Consider the following 19,687-nt stretch of genomic DNA (forward strand, 5'->3'; position numbering starts at 1 on the left):
GTTCTGGTTCTTCCTCACACATATGGCTCTTTCTCACCCCAGGGGAGGAGGCTCTATTGGGCTAATGTGAGTATTAGTATGGGTTAAATGCTCCCGTCATTTATGCATTAATGCCAATTGCATAATTGATGTTTTTGTGGAGTCTCAGTTTCCAATGGCCCCTAGTACTGTTATATGTCTGCCATTACTATTGGTGTAAAACTGTGCACTAGTTATTTTAATAATGAAAGCTGAAACAATCCAGTCTTGTGTGTCAGCTCCTAAAACTATTTGATTTCTAGCAGTAATTGCTGACAGTATTTATATGCCAGAGACATTCTTGATGTGTGCCTGATTATTTCCCCTCCTGATTAAGGTTCATTGTGTGGTGATTCAAGCCGTTTATGCGCTTGATGGGATTAGATAGGACAGTGTAATGACCCTGTTGTGTAAATGGCTCATATACACACACTGGGCCCTAGATTGGAAACTGGCACAGAAATATGACAAAGCCGTGAACAGGGTAGATAATGTCAGATGGATATTCAGATCCTTAAAATAATGATGGCAAACACACAGGACTGTGTATGATCTTAGCGATGACTTGAAGGAAACCCTTTGCTTATATATGTGGCTTTTATGTATTAAAATCAAGGATACTCTACTATGATGCACGCTGCCAGAGGGCAATATCCTCCGTTTCCTGAGCCTCTAGACTTGAATAAGAATCAGACACAAAATTCTCTAAACGGACAGCATAAAGGCATGCCATTGTGAGCAATATTTCACTGGCATTAATATGATGAAGTCCAGGTTCCTGCTTTAGAAACAATATGTTTGGTGTATTTAAAATGAATATGAAATGTAATTTAATTTAAAACGAGTATTGTGTATTTTATACTTCCGTTTAATTTGTTTATTTCAAAGATGAATCAAAGAAAATGATAAGTATTTCCCCCCATGATTGTGCCTTAAAGGCTTACTAGAAATAATAATTCATCCTTAAATGCAGCAAGTTAGTTTTCTGTCTTTGGGCCAGAGGGACCAGACTTATCCCATATTTTGCTGAGAACAAGGTCTTTGAGAGAGCTGTGTCAATTCATGTTTATCTGGTCCCAAAGTAGTTGTTCAGTTGGCACAAACATTCTGCAGTTGTCTTCAGTTAAGCACCCCTGAAAACGTCTGAAAATGAGGACTTGCGCTGTCCATGGTTCTGAAATGCTCGCATTGATGACGACTGACATCAAATAGCTTACTGTCACTGTGAAGACTCAACTAAGTGGCTCAACTATTCAATGTGAATGTGAACAAAAATATTTTCGAGATTTTATAGTAGCACCAAATATTTAAAAAATATATATAAATTAAACGGTAATGTTTTTGGCCTATATTATCTTGAATTACCATTATTTTTTCAATTGTATTATTGTTGTTAATATCTATATTGGTGTAATTTGGTTTTGTATTAATTTTGTTAATCATTTTTGCTCAACACATTTTTGTTAAAAAGATATACTCATTGAAAAACTTTACATTATCAAACTAGTTCATATTGTTGTCGCAATGAATTGCACCAGCTAGAAAAGTAGATCAAAAGATGTGTCCTATTTCCTGTCTTCCTCTTCGACCAGCTCTTATTGTAGTCTGTCCGTCATTAATTGGATTAAGTGTGTGATTTCTAGGATTATACACAATTGCTCCAGTTTAAATACAATTTCACTAGGTTGCCCTTTGGCCCTGTCTTTTACTCTCAGTCCTGCTGATGGACACGATAAACAGGACAATACAGGACAATACACACCTACGGCAATGCTGCTGATCACTGTGCTACGTCGTTATTAAAGACACCCAATTACGGCAATGAACAGTGTCGTAATTACGTTCCTTAATCACATTCTGGAGGTCTAATTGCCTTAACGATGTGTTTCATTAAACGAATGTAGGTATTACAGTCGACAGTTTTCATACACAGTTGTTGTCTAATTAACATATTATTTGACACCGTCGTGGAAATGGTTGTAATAATCGTAATTAAGCCTGGCTGAGCTTTGTAAAGTAATACTAACAGACATGTCATTCTAGCCAGAGGGCAACATTGCTCACCACGTCTGGCCTATGCTCCCAAGGCTTCGTGTTACTTTACAGTTCAACGTCCAGAAAAGTTACCGCTTTTGATGGAGCAGAAAATGATCAACTCATTATTCTTACACAACATGCTTGGCATATGGCGAGGTTCCGAGGATCAACAAGCACTTTTTGGTTTTAGTAGGCTAAGACATGACCTGAGAAAAGGAGAAATTTAAATGCATTGTTATTTAGGTTTTGATGCAGGAATATAGAAATATGCATGGAATATAAAATAAAGTTAGAATAATAACTCGATAATCAAAATAGCTAAATACAATTCCTTGAAAATATGCTAAAATAGCCACGTTCAGATTTTTCGAAGATGAATGAGGCAAAATAACGTCGATCCTCTGAAAAATAGAATTCAGTCCCGGCTTCGTTTTCTTACATTTCTCCACTTTCAGTGACTACACATCAGACGAGCAGACGAAGGAATTCGTTATGTTCAAAATATTTTAATAAAGCTTTCCAACACATAAACACATACAAATGGCCCTCTTTATTCATATAGTACAGTAACTAATGTATCTACAATAATGCACTGCTTGACCTGACAGCGTGCCTGATCCCTCAAGACCTCGGCTTTATTGCAAGAGTGTATAAGAAATTACGCAAATCAGACACGTCGCTATGCAGTATACAGTGTACCACCATGCAAATAAAATGTTTCAAATCAATAAATAAAAGGAAAAAAATCGAAAAGGACGTAAACTGAAGATACAGGCCATTAGAGACTCAAATGCCATTATATTACAGTGCCAAAGAAACTGTCAATGTAGCACAAGTGTTTCATTAAAAAAAGTATTTAAATTACAATATACTTTGGGGTGAGAGATGAAAACAAATATTTCGTATTCAACTCAGTTCACTTTGCTTTCCCTCAGGACATGCCTATGGGATGCTCAGTGAATTCTCAAAAGTTCACCAAATAACGACCAATAAGCAAACGCCTTCATATAAATCAAGTTCATAAAGCAGCAAGTTTGTGGTTTCTTATATTAACTAATGTTCCGTCTATTCAAGTGAAATGGTCGCATGTTGTCAGGTCAACACTCCATACAGCGTCCATATTTGAGCAAGTAATTAACAATTGTCAATCCAGCACCACTTGCGCTCCTAAACTTCTGTTTGGTTTTTCACTTTCATTCATACCAGCACTTAAATGATGCTTTATATACACAATCAAGTATTGTCTGAACAAAAAAGCGCTTCTTTGAATGTATTTGTAAATGTTATAAAAGTAGAGGCCTACTGATCATCATCTTTACTTCATGGTCTACACTGACTTGCAACCTTTCCAAAGTCGCCATGTGTTTTAAAAAGTGGTGTTGTTTTTGTCTTGCATGTGCTTCTCTGAGTCTCTGGTACCGGCTCGTTGTTGTGATGCTGTTAAGGCTTGTCAGTGCATTGTTTAAACAGGCTCGAGGTGACGTTGTTGAAAAGGACACATTTGTCGGGGCAGGAAGACCCGGCCAATCCGGTGGTGAAGGGGTACACAGGCGGCTGGTCGTACGCACTTATCCCCGCGCTCAAACCCGGTAGACCCGGAGCAGCAAGGGCCGTTGTGGCGGGTATGGACGCCGCTGAGATGGCTTGACCCTGGTTCAGATAGGCCACCAGCCTCCTCATCTCTTCCAGAGCCTGCGCCTGCATGAGGATGTAGTTTTTGGCGAGTAGCAAAGTGGCGATTTTGGAGAGTTTCCGCACTGAGGGACTGTGCGCGTACGGGATGACAGAGCGCAGCTCGTCCAGCGCGTCGTTCAGGTCGTGCATCCTTCGTCTCTCCCGCGCGTTGATGTTTAGTCTGAGTGTTTTCTGCTCTTTATTTTTCTTACCTCCCTCCGGTTTACCGGCGGCCACCGTTCTCCCATCGGCCAGGAGGACCATCTCACATCTGCCGTCGCTGTCATCGTCCTGACTCTGCTCCCCGCCACTGCTCTCGGCCGCCGAGGTCCTGTTGCTGCTCTCGCCGAACTTGACGCACAAAGATCCGGTCGGCAGACCCAGCGGTCCCCCTCGACCGCCAGCCAGTCCACCGGGTTGAATCGGGTCTGAGTCGGTCTGGTCGAAACAGCTGATCGGTGACTGGCGGTCCCTGGACCCCGGCAGGTCAACACCAGCCGCTGACCTGAAGGAGTCCATCTTTCTGTTGGAGACAGCACTGAGTGTTTTGTGGAAAATATCTCCCGGTCCGTTCAAGTTCATTCTCCTGTCCATAGCACTTGTCCTCTCCTCCAGACTCTGCTTTAGTGGGTGGCAGTTTCTGGAGACTCTCTCCCGGCGACGGTTCTTGTGTAAGTTTCTTGCTTTGTGCGCTGTCAGAGAGAGTGAGTTGGTCTTGATGCCTTATTATTGCTCGACTTATCAACTGAGATGTGGAGACGCATCGGCTCTCTCTCTCCCTCTCTGCGCTCACGCTCCTTATTCGCTCTGATTCACATTCAGCAGATCTCCACCGCGATCAGCATCACGCGCAAAAACGGGGGAGTCTTTTACATCATTATCTCGAGGCGGGTTAATATGAAGAGGATTTGCCTATTGGGATACCGCTCTCTCGCACTCTCTCTGCCCCCTCTGTCTACCCAATCAGGTTAACGATGTAATTAATGGGATTTTAACAAACAGTCCCGAGTGCTCTCCACCTCCTCCCTCTGTATCTAGGTCCTTCTCAGTCTGGGTATAGTAGCTCCGTGTGCACACATGTTGTAAGGAGCTGCCTACAGCTTTATAATGGGGCGCTGGGGTTTATTATACGAGTTACCGTCTGTATAAAAGCTTGAGTACATGTTTGCAAGGTGCTGCTCCTATTAGGAACCCCAACCAACTGCTTTTAAAAGTGACATGCCAAGCGACATTCAGCCGTCAGTGGGCAATCTAAATGCGCCTCTCTATTTCAGAATTATGAATACGTCGCGTCGTAGGGATAATATAACTCTTTATTGACTATTGAGACACTACACTGTCTTTATCCTCAAGTGTGACTTTTTCTCCTTCCCTGACTTCTCCTCTGTCTTAATAAGAAGCGCTTCATTTGTATACCAATATGATATTGATTCTACTCAAAGTTCACGCATCTTTTGGCTGTTGATTAAAATGTATAACTATTTTAATCCTGTTCAAACTGTGTACTACTGAGAATAGAAAACACAGGCAATAGTCTACAGCTTCTAGCCTAAAATCCAGAACCTGTTTTACTAACATGCCATGCCTTGTACTACGTGTCATATCAAATGTTTTGTCAAATGTAACGTTTCTGGTTTCATTGTACATGTCGTTGATAGCCCCTGGATGCGAGCCTCTCTCTATAACGTGTGTCTCTCCCTAAAGGGCTCATATTATCATGAAAATACATTTGCACAGCTGTGGGCTATCACGTCAATGCGTCTTACAATAAGCTTTGCAAGGCAACATTGAGCTATTAATGCACTAACGTAACTTTTTTGTTGACATTTAATAATTGTCAGTAAACTAACTGTACACATTCATTGACTGAGTAAAATCGATTTATTTAAATCAGAAAGAACCAACCCATCCAGAAAGTCAAGCTGGCTATAGCCATTACTTGTGCTGACATTGCCATCTACTGTCAAGAAGTGGATCCTACATCTATGACAAAATATTGCCCAAGCAAACTTTGCAGAATGAATGCCTTCCTTTATCACCAATTAGGAACACCTCTCCCCCTCTCTCTCTCTCTCTCTCTCTCTCTCTCTCTCTCTCTCTCTCTCTCTCTCTCTCTCTCTCTCTCTCTCTATCACCCCCCCCACACACACACACACACACACACACACACACACACACACACACACACCTCAAGGTCAATGTTTCTGCTTTTCAACCAGGTCAATTAGGCTTCCTACACAGCCTCTGGTAATGATATACTGTGGTGTCTGTGAGGGGTTCTCAGCTTGCACTGACGTTGGAATATTAAAGAACTATGGTCTGGCGACGACACTCACTTTATCCTGAGACAGCGAAGGAACACCTTCATGCCCAATCAGTCTGGGCTAATGAGACATGATGGGGCTGGATGTAGAAACAGCAGTACCAGGCTTATGAGACATGATGGGGCTGGATGTAGAAACAGCAGTACCAGGCTAATGAGATATGATGGGGCTGGATGTAGAAACAGCAGTACCAGGCTAATGAGACATGATGGGGCTGGATGTAGAAACAGCAGTACCAGGATAATGAGACATGATGGGGCTGGATGTAGAAACAGCAGTACCAGGCTAATGAGACATGATGGGGCTGGATGTAGAAACAGTATTACCAGGCTAATGAGACATGATGGGGCTGGATGTAGAAACAGCAGTACCAGGCTAATGAGACATGATGGGGCTGGATGTAGAAACAGCAGTACCAGGCTAATGAGACAAGATGGGGCTGGATGTAGAAACAGCAGTACCAGGCTAATGAGACATGATGGGGCTGGATGTAGAAACAGCAGTACCAGGCTAATGAGACAAGATGGGGCTGGATGTAGAAACAGCAGTACCAGGCTAATGAGACATGATGGGGCTGGATGTAGAAACAGCAGTACCAGGCTAATGAGACATGATGGGGCTGGATGTAGAAACAGCAGTACCAGGCTAATGAGACAAGATGGGGCTGGATGTAGAAACAGCAGTACCAGGCTAATGAGATATGATGGGGCTGGATGTAGAAACAGCAGTACCCGGCTAATGAGACATGATGGGGCTGGATGTAGAAACAGCAGTACCAGGCTAATGAGACATGATGGGGCTGGATGTAGAAACAGCAGTACCAGGCTAATGAGACATGATGGGGCTGGATGTAGAAACAGCAGTACCAGGCTAATGAGACATGATGGGGCTGGATGTAGAAACAGCAGTACCAGGCTAATGAGATATGATGGGGCTGGATGTAGAAACAGCAGTACCAGGCTAATGAGATATGATGGGGCTGGATGTAGAAACAGCAGTACCAGGCTAATGAGACATGATGGGGCTGGATGTAGAAACAGCAGTACCAGGCTAATGAGACATGATGGGGCTGGATGTAGAAACAGCAGTACCAGGCTAATGAGACATGATGGGGCTGGATGTAGAAACAGCAGTACCAGGCTAATGAGACATGATGGGGCTGGATGTAGAAACAGCAGTACCAGGCTAATGAGATATGATGGGGCTGGATGTAGAAACAGCAGTACCAGGCTAATGAGACATGATGGGGCTGGATGTAGAAACAGCAGTACCAGGCTAATGAGACATGATGGGGCTGGATGTAGAAACAGCAGTACCAGGCTAATGAGACATGATGGGGCTGGATGTAGAAACAGCAGTACCAGGCTAATGAGACAAGATGGGGCTGGATGTAGAAACAGCAGTACCAGGCTAATGAGATATGATGGGGCTGGATGTAGAAACAGCAGTACCAGGCTAATGAGACAAGATGGGGCTGGATGTAGAAACAGCAGTACCAGGCTAATGATGATGGGGCTGGATAGATACCAGGGGCTGGATGTAGAAACAGCAGTACCAGGCTAATGAGACATGATGGGGCTGGATGTAGAAACAGCAGTACCAGGCTAATGAGACATGATGGGGCTGGATGTAGAAACAGCAGTACCAGGCTAATGAGACATGATGGGGCTGGATGTAGAAACAGCAGTACCAGGCTAATGAGACATGATGGGGCTGGATGTAGAAACAGCAGTACCAGGCTAATGAGACATGATGGGGCTGGATGCTTAGAAACAATGAGATATGATGGGGCTGGATGTAGAAACAGCAGTACCAGGCAAATGAGACATGATGGGGCTGGATGTAGAAACAGCAGTACCAGGCTAATGAGATATGATGGGGCTGGATGTAGAAACAGCAGTACCAGGCTAATGATATATGATGGGGCTGGATGTAGAAACAGCAGTACCAGGCTAATGAGACATGATGGGGCTGTATGTAGAAACAGCAGTACCAGGCTAATGAGACATGATGGGGCTGGATGTAGAAACAGCAGTACCAGGCTAATGAGACAAGATGGGGATGGATGTAGAAACAGCAGTACCAGGCTAATGAGATATGATGGGGCTGGATGTAGAAACAGCAGTACCAGGCTAATGAGACATGATGGGGCTGGATGTAGAAACAGCAGTACCAGGCTAATGAGACATGATGGGGCTGGATGTAGAAACAGCAGTACCAGGCTAATGAGATATGATGGGGCTGGATGTAGAAACAGCAGTACCAGGCTAATGAGATATGATGGGGCTGGATGTAGAAACAGCAGTACCAGGCTAATGAGATATGATGGGGCTGGATATAGAAACAGCAGTACCAGGCTAATGAGATATGATGGGGCTGGATGTAGAAACAGCAGTACCAGGCTAATGAGACATGATGGGGCTGGATGTAGAAACAACAGTACCAGGCTAATGAGACATGATGGGGCCGGATGTAGAAACAGCAGTACCAGGCTAATGAGATATGATGGGGCTGGATGTAGTAACAGCAGTACCTGGCTAATGAGACATGATGGGGCTGGATGTAGAAACAGCAGTACCAGGCTAATGAGACATGATGGGGCTGGATGTAGAAACAGCAGTACCAGGCTAATGAGACATGATGGGGCTGGATGTAGAAACAGCAGTACCAGGCTAATGAGACATGATGGGGATGGATGTAGAAACAGCAGTACCAGGCTAATGAGACAAGATGGGGCTGGATGTAGAAACAGCAGTACCAGGCTAATGAGACAAGATGGGTCTGGATTAGGAAACAGCAGTACCCGGCTAATGAGACATGATGGGGCTGGATGTAGAAACAGCAGTACCAGGCTAATGAGACAAGATGGGGCTGGATGTAGAAACAGCAGTTCCAGGCTAATGAGATATGATGGGGCTGGATGTAGAAACAGCAGTACCAGGCTAATGAGACATGATGGGGCTGGATGTAGAAACAGCAGTACCAGGCTAATGAGACATGATGGGGCTGGATGTAGAAACAACAGTACCAGGCTAATGAGACATGATGGGGCTGGATGTAGAAACAGCAGTACAGGCTAACGAGACATGATGCGGCTGGATGTAGAAACAGCAGTACCAGGCTAATGAGACATGATGGGGCTGGATGTAGAAACAGCAGTACCAGGCTAATGAGACATGATGGGGCTGGATGTAGAAACAGCAGTACCAGGCTAAAAAGACATGATGGGGCTGGATGTAGAAACAGCAGTTCCAGGCTAATGAGACATGATGGGGCTGGATGTAGAAACAGCAGTACCAGGCTAATGAGACATGATGGGGCTGGACGTAGAAACAGCAGTACCAGGCACATGAGACATGATGGGGCTGGATGTAGAAACAGCAGTACCAGGCTAATGAGATATGATGGGGCTGGATGTAGAAACAGCAGTACCGGGCTAATGAGACAAGATGGGGCTGGATGTAGAAACAGCAGTACCAGGCTAATGAGACATGATGGGGCTGGATGTAGAAACAGCAGTACCAGGCTAATGAGATATGATGGGGCTGGATGTAGAAACAGCAGTACCAGGCTAATGAGACATGATGGGGCTGGATGTAGAAACAGCAGTACCAGGCTAATGAGACATGATGGGGCTGGATGTAGAAACAGCAGTACCAGGCTAATGAGACATGATGGGGCTGGATGTAGAAACAGCAGTACCAGGCTAATGAGACATGATGGGGCTGGATGTAGAAACAGCAGTACCAGGCTAATGAGATATGATGGGGCTGGATGTAGAAACAGCAGTACCAGGCAAATGAGACATGATGGGGCTGGATGTAGAAACAGCAGTACCAGGCTAATGAGATATGATGGGGCTGGATGTAGAAACAGCAGTACCAGGCTAATGAGATATGATGGGGCTGGATGTAGAAACAGCAGTACCAGGCTAATGAGACATGATGGGGCTGGATGTAGAAACAGCAGTACCAGGCTAATGAGACATGATGGGGCTGGATGTAGAAACAGCAGTACCAGGCTAATGAGACAAGATGGGGATGGATGTAGAAACAGCAGTACCAGGCTAATGAGATATGATGGGGCTGGATGTAGAAACAGCAGTACCAGGCTAATGAGACATGATGGGGCTGGATGTAGAAACAGCAGTACCAGGCTAATGAGACATAATGGGGCTGGATGTAGAAACAGCAGTACCAGGCTAATGAGACATGATGGGGCTGGATGTAGAAACAGCAGTACCAGGCTAATGAGACATGATGGGGCTGGATGTAGACACAGCAGTACCAGGCTAATGAGATATGATGGGGCTGGATGTAGAAACAGCAGTACCAGGCTAATGAGATATGATGGGGCTGGATGTAGAAACAGCAGTACCAGGCTAATGAGATATGATGGGGCTGGATGTAGAAACAGCAGTACCAGGCTAATGAGACATGATGGGGCTGGATGTAGAAACAGCAGTACCAGGCTAATGAGATATGATGGGGCTGGATGTAGTAACAGCAGTACCTGGCTAATGAGACATGATGGGGCTGGATGTAGAAACAGCAGTACCAGGCTAATGAGACATGATGGGGCTGGATGTAGAAACAGCAGTACCAGGCTAATGAGACATGATGGGGCTGGATGTAGAAACAGCAGTACCAGGCTAATGAGACATGATGGGGCTGGATGTAGAAACAGCAGTACCAGGCTAATGAGACAAGATGGGGCTGGATGTAGAAACAGCAGTACCAGGCTAATGAGACAAGATGGGGCTGGATTAGGAAACAGCAGTACCCGGCTAATGAGACATGATGGGGCTGGATGTAGAAACAGCAGTACCAGGCTAATGAGACAAGATGGGGCTGGATGTAGAAACAGCAGTACCAGGCTAACGAGACATGATGGGGCTGGATGTAGAAACAGAAGTTCCAGGCTAATGAGACATGATGGGGCTGGATGTAGAAACAGCAGTACCAGGCTAACGAGACATGATGGGGCTGGATGTAGAAACAGCAGTACCAGGCTAATGACACATGATGGGGCTGGATGTAGAAACAGCAGTACCAGGCTAATGAGACAAGATGGGGCTGGATGAAGAAACAGCAGTACCAGGCTAACGAGATATGATGGGTCTGGATGTAGAAACAGCAGTACCAGGCTAACGAGACATGATGGGGCTGGATGTAGAAACAGCAGTTCCAGGCTAATGAGATATGATGGGGCTGGATGTAGAAACAGCAGTACCAGGCTAATGAGACATGATGGGGCTGGATGTAGAAACAGCAGTACCAGGCTAATGAGACATGATGGGGCTGGATGTAGAAACAGAAGTACCAGGCTAATGAGACATAATGGGGCTGGATGTAGAAACAGCAGTACCGGGCTAACGAGACATGATGCGGCTGGATGTAGAAACAGCAGTACCAGGCTAATGAGACAAGATGGGGCTGGATGTAGAAACAGCAGTACCAGGCTAATGAGACATGATGGGGCTGGATGTAGAAACAGCAGTACCAGGCTAATGAGACATGATGGGGCTGGATGTAGAAACAGCAGTACCAGGCTAATGAGACATGATGGGGCTGGATGTAGAAACAGCAGTACCAGGCTAACGAGACATGATGGGGCTGGATGTAGAAACAGCAGTACCAGGCTAACGAGACATGATGGGGCTGGATGTAGAAACAGCAGTACCAGGCTAACGAGACATGATGGGGCTGGATGTAGAAACAGCAGTACCAGGCTAATGAGACATGATGGGGCTGGATGTAGAAACAGCAGTACCAGGCTAATGAGACATGATGGGGCTGGATGTAGAAACAGCAGTACCAGGCTAATGAGACATGATGGGGCTGGATGTAGAAACAACAGTACCAGGCTAATGAGACATGATGGGGCTGGATGTAGAAACAGCAGTACCAGGCTAACGAGACATGATGCGGTTGGATGTAGAAAAAGCAGTACCAGGCTAATGAGACATGATGGGGCTGGATGTAGAAACAGCAGTACCAGGCTAATGAGACATGATGGAGCTGGATGTAGAAACAGCAGTACCAGGCTAACGAGACATGATGGGGCTGGATGTAGAAACAGCAGTACCAGGCTAATGAGACATGATGGGGCTGGATGTAGAAACAGCAGTACCAGGCTAATGAGACATGATGGGGCTGGATGTAGAAACAGCAGTACCGGGCTAATGAGACATGATGGGGCTGGATGTAGAAACAGCAGTACCAGGCTAATGAGATATGATGGGGCTGGATGTAGAAACAGCAGTACCGGGCTAATGAGACAAGATGGGTCTGGATGTGGAAACAGCAGTACCAGGCTAATGAGACATGATGGGGCTGGATGTAGAAACAATAGTACCAGGCTAAGGAGACATGATGGGGCTGGATGTAGAAACAGCAGTACCAGGCTAATGAGACATGATGGGGCTGGATGTAGAAACAGCAGTACCAGGCTAAGGAGACATGATGGGGCTGGATGTAGAAACAGCAGTACCAGGCTAATGAGACATGATGGGGCTGGATGTAGAAACAGCAGTACCAGGCTAATAAGATATGATGGGGCTGGATGTAGAAACAGCAGTACCAGGCTAATGATACATGATGGGGCTGGATGTAGAAACAGCAGTACCAGGCTAATGAGACATGATGGGGCTGGATGTAGAAACAGCAGTACCAGGCTAATGAGACATGATGGGGCTGGATGTAGAAACAGCAGTACCAGGCTAAGGAGACATGATGGGGCTGGATGTAGAAACAGCAGTACCAGGCTAAGGAGACATGATGGGGCTGGATGTAGAAACAGCAGTACCAGGCTAATGAGACATGATGGGGCTGGATGTAGAAACAGCAGTACCAGGCTAACGAGACATGATGGGGCTGGATGTAGAAACAGCAGTACCAGGCTAAGGAGACATGATGGGGCTGGATGTAGAAACAGCAGTACCAGGCTAATGAGACATGATGGGGCTGGATGTAGAAACAGCAGTACCAGGCTAATAAGATATGATGGGGCTGGATGTAGAAACAGCAGTACCAGGCTAATGATACATGATGGGGCTGGATGTAGAAACAGCAGTACCAGGCTAATGAGACATGATGGGGCTGGATGTAGAAACAGCAGTACCAGCCTAATGAGACATGATGGGGCTGGATGTAGAAACAGCAGTACCAGGCTAATGAGACATGATGGGGCTGGATGTAGAAACAGCAGTACCAGGCTAATGAGACATGATGGGGCTGGATGTAGAAACAGCAGTACCAGGCTAATGAGACATGATGGGGCTGGATGTAGAAACAGCAGTACCAGGCTAACGAGACATGATGGGGCTGGTTGTAGAAACAGCAGTACCAGGCTAAGGAGACATGATGGGGCTGGATGTAGAAACAGCAGTACCAGGCTAATGAGACATAATGGGGCTGGATGTAGAAACAGCAGTACCAGGCTAATGAGATATGATGGGGCTGGATGTAGAAACAGCAGTACCTGGCTAATGAGACATGATGGGGCTGGATGTAGAAACAGCAGCACCAGGCTAATGAGACATGATGGGGCTGGATGTAGAAACAGCAGTACCAGGCTAACGAGACATGATGGGGCTGGATGTAGAAACAGCAGTACCAGGCTAAGGAGACATGATGGGGCTGGATGTAGAAACAGCAGTACCAGGCTAATGAGACATGATGGGGCTGGAATAAAGAAACAGCAGTACCAGGCTAAGGAGACATGATGGGGCTGGATGTAGAAACAGCAGTACCAGGCTAATGAGACATGATGGGGTTGGATGTAGAAACAGCAGTACCAGGCTAATGAGACATGATGGGGCTGGATGTAGAAACAGCAGTACCAGGCTAATGAGACATAATGGGGCTGGATGTAGAAACAGCAGTACCAGGCTAATGAGATATGATGGGGCTGGATGTAGAAACAGCAGTACCAGGCTAATGATACATGATGGGGCTGGATGTAGAAACAGCAGTACCAGGCTAATGAGACATGCTGGGGCTGGATGTAGAAACAGCAGTACCAGGCTAATGAGACAAGATGGGGCTGGATGTAGAAACAGCAGTACCAGGCTAATGAGACAAGATGGGGCTGGATGTAGAAACAGCAGTACCAGGCTAATGAGACAGGATGGGGCTGGATGTAGAAACAGCAGTACCAGGCTAATGAGACACGATGGGGCTGGATGTAGAAACAGCAGTATCGGGCTAATGAGACATGATGGGGCTGGATGTAGAAACAGCAGTACCAGGCTAATGAGATATGATGGGGCTGGATGTAGAAACAGCAGTACCAGGCTAATGAGACATGATGGGGCTGGATGTAGAAACAGCAGTACCAGGCTAAATAGACATGATGGGGCAGGATGTAGAAACAGCAGTACCAGGCTAACGAGACATGATGGGGCTGGATGTAGAAACAGCAGTACCAGGCTAATGAGACATGATGGGGCTGGATATAGAAACAGCAGTACCAGGCTAATGAAACATGATGGGGCTGGATGTAGAAACAGCAGTACCAGGCTAATGAAACATGATGGGGCTGGATGTAGAAACAGCAGTACCAGGCTAATGAGACATTATGGGGCTGGATGTAGAAACAGCAGTACCAGGCTAATGAGACATGATGGGGCTGGATGTAGAAACAGCAGTACCAGGCTAATGAGACAAGATGGGTCTGGATGTAGAAACAGCAGTACCAGGCTAATGAGATATGATGGGGCTGGATGTAGAAACAGCAGTACCAGGCTAATGAGACATGATGGGGCTGGATGTAGAAACAGCAGTACCAGGCTAATGCGACAAGATGGGGCTGGATGTAGAAACAGCAGTACCAGGCTAATGAGACATGATGGGGCTGGATGTAGAAACAGCAGTACCAGGCTAATGAGACAAGATGGGGCTGGATGTAGAAACAGCAGTACCAGGCTAATGAGACATGATGGGGCTGGATGTAGAAACAGCAGTACCAGGCTAATGAGACATGATAGGGCTGGATGTAGAAACAGCAGTACCAGGCTAATGAGAGATGATGGGGCTGGATTAGAAACAGCAGTTCCAGGCTAATGAGACATGATGTGGCTGGATGTAGAAAAAGCAGTACCAGGCTAATGAGACAAGATGGGGCTGGATGTAGAAACAGCAGTACCAGGCTAATGAGACATGATGGGGCTGGATGTAGAAACAGCAGTACCAGGCTAATGAGACATGATGGGGCTGGATGTAGAAACAGCAGTACCAGGCTAATGAGACATGATGGGGCTGGATGTAGAAACAGCAGTACCAGGCTAATGAGACAAGAAGGGGCTGGATGTAGAAACAGCAGTACCAGGCTAATGAGACATGATGGGGCTGGATGTAGAAACAGCAGTACCAGGCTAATGAGACATGATAGGGCTGGATGTAGAAACAGCAGAACCAGGCTAATGAGATATGATGGAGCTGGATGTAGAAACAGCAGTACCAGGCTAATGAGACATGATGGGGCTGGATGTAGAAACAGCAGTACCAGGCTAATGAGACATGATGGGGCTGGATGTAGAAACAGCAGTACCAGGCTAATGAGACATGATGGGGCTGGATGTAGAAACAGCAGTTCCAGGCTAATGAGATATGATGGGGCTGGATGTAGAAACAGCAGTACCAGGCTAATGAGACATGATGGGGCTGGATGTAGAAACAGCAGTACCAGGCTAATGAGACATGATGGGGCTGGATGTAGAAACAGCAGTACCAGGCTAATGAGACATGATGGGGCTGGATGTAGAAACAGCAGTACCAGGCTAATGAGACATGATGGGGCTGGATGTAGAAACAGCAGTACCAGGCTAATGAGACATGATGGGGCTGGATGTAGAAACAGCAGTACCAGGCTAATGAGACATGATGGGGCTGGATGTAGAAACAGCAGTACCAGGCTAATGAGACATGATGGGGCTGGATGTAGAAACAGCAGTACCAGGCTGATGAGACAAGATGGGGCTGGATGTAGAAACAGCAGTACCAGGCTAATGAGACATGATGGGGCTGGATGTAGAAACAGCAGTACCAGGCTAATGAGACATGATGGGGCTGGATGTAGAAACAGCAGTACCAGGCTAATGAGACATGATGGGGCTGGATGTAGAAACAGTAGTACCAGGCTAATGAGACATGATGGGGCTGGATGTAGAAACAGCAGTACCAGGCTAATGAGACATGATGGGGCTGGATGTAGAAACAGCAGTACCAGGCTAATGAGATATGATGGGGCTGGATGTAGAAACAGCAGTACCGGGCTAATGAGATATGATGGGGCTGGATGTAGAAACAGCAGTACCAGGCTAATGAGACATGATGGGGCTGGATGTAGAAACAGCAGTACCAGGCTAATGAGACATGATGGGGCTGGTTGTAGAAACAGCAGTACCAGGCTAATGAGACATGATGGGGCTGGATGTAGAAACAGCAGTACCAGGCTAATGAGACATGATGGGGCTGGATGTAGAAACAGCAGTACCGGGCTAATGAGACAAGTTGGGGCTGGATGTAGAAACAGCAGTACCAGGCTAATGAGACATGATGGGGCTGGATGTAGAAACAGCAGTACCAGGCTAATGAGACATGATGGGGCTGGATGTAGAAACAGCAGTACCAGGCTAATGAGACATGATGGGGCTGGATGTAGAAACAGTAGTACCAGGCTAATGAGACATGATGGGGCTGGATGTAGAAACAGCAGTACCAGGCTAATGAGACAAGATGGGGCTGGATGTAGAAAGAGCAGTACCCGGCTAATGAGACATGATGGGGCTGGATGTAGAAACAGCAGTACCAGGTTAATGAGACAAGTTGGGGCTGGATGTAGAAACAGCAGTACCGGGCTAATGGGATATGATGGGGCTGGATGTAGAAACAGCAGTACCGGGCTAATGAGATATGATGGGGCTGGATGTAGAAACAGCAGTACCAGGCTAATGAGACATGATGGGGCTGGATGTAGAAACAGCAGTACCAGGCTAATGAGACATGATGGGGCTGGATGTAGAAACAGCAGTACCAGGCTAATGAGACATGATGGGGCTGGATGTAGAAACAGCAGTACCAGGCTAATGAGACATGATGGGGCTGGATGTAGAAACAGCAGTACCAGGCTAATGAGACATGATGGGGCTGGATGTAGAAACAGCAGTACCAGGCTAATGAGACAAGATGGGGCTGGATGTAGAAACAGCAGTACCAGGCTAATGAGACATGATGGGGCTGGATGTAGAAACAGCAGTACCAGGCTAATGAGACATGATAGGGCTGGATGTAGAAACAGCAGAACCAGGCTAATGAGATATGATGGGGCTGGATGTAGAAACAGCAGTACCAGGCTAATGAGACATGATGGGGCTGGATGTAGAAACAGCAGTACCAGGCTAATGAGACATGATGGGGCTGGATGTAGAAACAGCAGTACCAGGCTAACGAGACATGATGGGGCTGGATGTAGAAACAGCAGTTCCAGGCTAATGAGACATGATGGGGCTGGATGTAGAAACAGCAGTACCAGGCTAATGAGACATGATAGGGCTGGATGTAGAAACAGCAGAACCAGGCTAATGAGATATGATGGGGCTGGATGTAGAAACAGCAGTACCAGGCTAATGAGACATGATGGGGCTGGATGTAGAAACAGCAGTACCAGGCTAATGAGACATGATGGGGCTGGATGTAGAAACAGCAGTACCAGGCTAATGAGACATGATGGGGCTGGATGTAGAAACAGCAGTACCAGGCTGATGAGACAAGATGGGGCTGGATGTAGAAACAGCAGTACCCGGCTAATGAGACATGATGGGGCTGGATGTAGAAACAGCAGTACCAGGCTAATGAGACATGATGGGGCTGGATGTAGAAACAGCAGTACCAGGCTAATGAGACATGATGGGGCTGGATGTAGAAACAGCAGTACCAGGCTAATGAGACAAGATGGGTCTGGATGTAGAAACAGCAGTACCAGGCTAATGAGATATGATGGGGCTGGATGTAGAAACAGCAGTACCAGGCTAATGAGACATGATGGGGCTGGATGTAGAAACAGCAGTACCAGGCTAATGCGACAAGATGGGGCTGGATGTAGAAACAGCAGTACCAGGCTAATGAGACATGATGGGGCTGGATGTAGAAACAGCAGTACCAGGCTAATGAGACAAGATGGGGCTGGATGTAGAAACAGCAGTACCAGGCTAATGAGACATGATGGGGCTGGATGTAGAAACAGCAGTACCAGGCTAATGAGACATGATAGGGCTGGATGTAGAAACAGCAGTACCAGGCTAATGAGAGATGATGGGGCTGGATTAGAAACAGCAGTTCCAGGCTAATGAGACATGATGGGGCTGGATGTAGAAAAAGCAGTACCAGGCTAATGAGACAAGATGGGGCTGGATGTAGAAACAGCAGTACCAGGCTAATGAGACATGATGGGGCTGGATGTAGAAACAGCAGTACCAGGCTAATGAGACATGATGGGGCTGGATGTAGAAACAGCAGTACCAGGCTAATGAGACATGATGGGGCTGGATGTAGAAACAGCAGTACCAGGCTAATGAGACAAGAAGGGGCTGGATGTAGAAACAGCAGTACCAGGCTAATGAGACATGATGGGGCTGGATGTAGAAACAGCAGTACCAGGCTAATGAGACATGATAGGGCTGGATGTAGAAACAGCAGAACCAGGCTAATGAGATATGATGGAGCTGGATGTAGAAACAGCAGTACCAGGCTAATGAGACATGATGGGGCTGGATGTAGAAACAGCAGTACCAGGCTAATGAGACATGATGGGGCTGGATGTAGAAACAGCAGTACCAGGCTAACGAGACATGATGGGGCTGGATGTAGAAACAGCAGTTCCAGGCTAATGAGATATGATGGGGCTGGATGTAGAAACAGCAGTACCAGGCTAATGAGACATGATGGGGCTGGATGTAGAAACAGCAGTACCAGGCTAATGAGACATGATGGGGCTGGATGTAGAAACAGCAGTACCAGGCTAATGAGACATGATGGGGCTGGATGTAGAAACAGCAGTACCAGGCTAATGAGACATGATGGGGCTGGATGTAGAAACAGCAGTACCAGGCTAATGAGACATGATGGGGCTGGATGTAGAAACAGCAGTACCAGGCTAATGAGACATGATGGGGCTGGATGTAGAAACAGCAGTACCAGGCTAATGAGACATGATGGGGCTGGATGTAGAAACAGCAGTACCAGGCTAATGAGACATGATGGGGCTGGATGTAGAAACAGCAGTACCAGGCTGATGAGACAAGATGGGGCTGGATGTAGAAACAGCAGTACCCGGCTAATGAGACATGATGGGGCTGGATGTAGAAACAGCAGTACCAGGCTAATGAGACATGATGGGGCTGGATGTAGAAACAGCAGTACCAGGCTAATGAGACATGATGGTGCTGGATGTAGAAACAGTAGTACCAGGCTAATGAGACATGATGGGGCTGGATGTAGAAACAGCAGTACCAGGCTAATGAGACATGATGGGGCTGGATGTAGAAACAGCAGTACCGGGCTAATGAGATATGATGGGGCTGGATGTAGAAACAGCAGTACCGGGCTAATGAGATATGATGGGGCTGGATGTAG

The 19,687-nt window shown here is 46.4% G+C and overlaps 1 protein-coding gene across 1 annotated transcript; it reads right to left on the reverse strand.

The window, feature by feature from the left end:
* Positions 1–2,551: 2,551 nt before the first annotated feature.
* On the reverse strand, positions 2,552–4,567 carry LOC115127124 (class E basic helix-loop-helix protein 22-like). Its single transcript, XM_029656762.2, has one exon. The coding sequence runs from the start codon at positions 4,321–4,323 to the stop codon at positions 3,496–3,498; it is 828 nt and encodes a 275-aa protein (XP_029512622.1). The 5' UTR covers positions 4,324–4,567; the 3' UTR covers positions 2,552–3,495.
* Positions 4,568–19,687: the final 15,120 nt, after the last annotated feature.

The sequence above is a fragment of the Oncorhynchus nerka genome, linkage group LG22 (assembly GCF_034236695.1).
Source record: "Oncorhynchus nerka isolate Pitt River linkage group LG22, Oner_Uvic_2.0, whole genome shotgun sequence".
NCBI lineage: Eukaryota > Metazoa > Chordata > Actinopteri > Salmoniformes > Salmonidae > Oncorhynchus > Oncorhynchus nerka.

Coding starts and splice junctions, on each gene's coding strand:
- LOC115127124 (XM_029656762.2), bottom strand. CDS start 4,323: ATGGACAGGAGAATGAACTTGAACGGACCGGGAGATATTTTCCACAAA.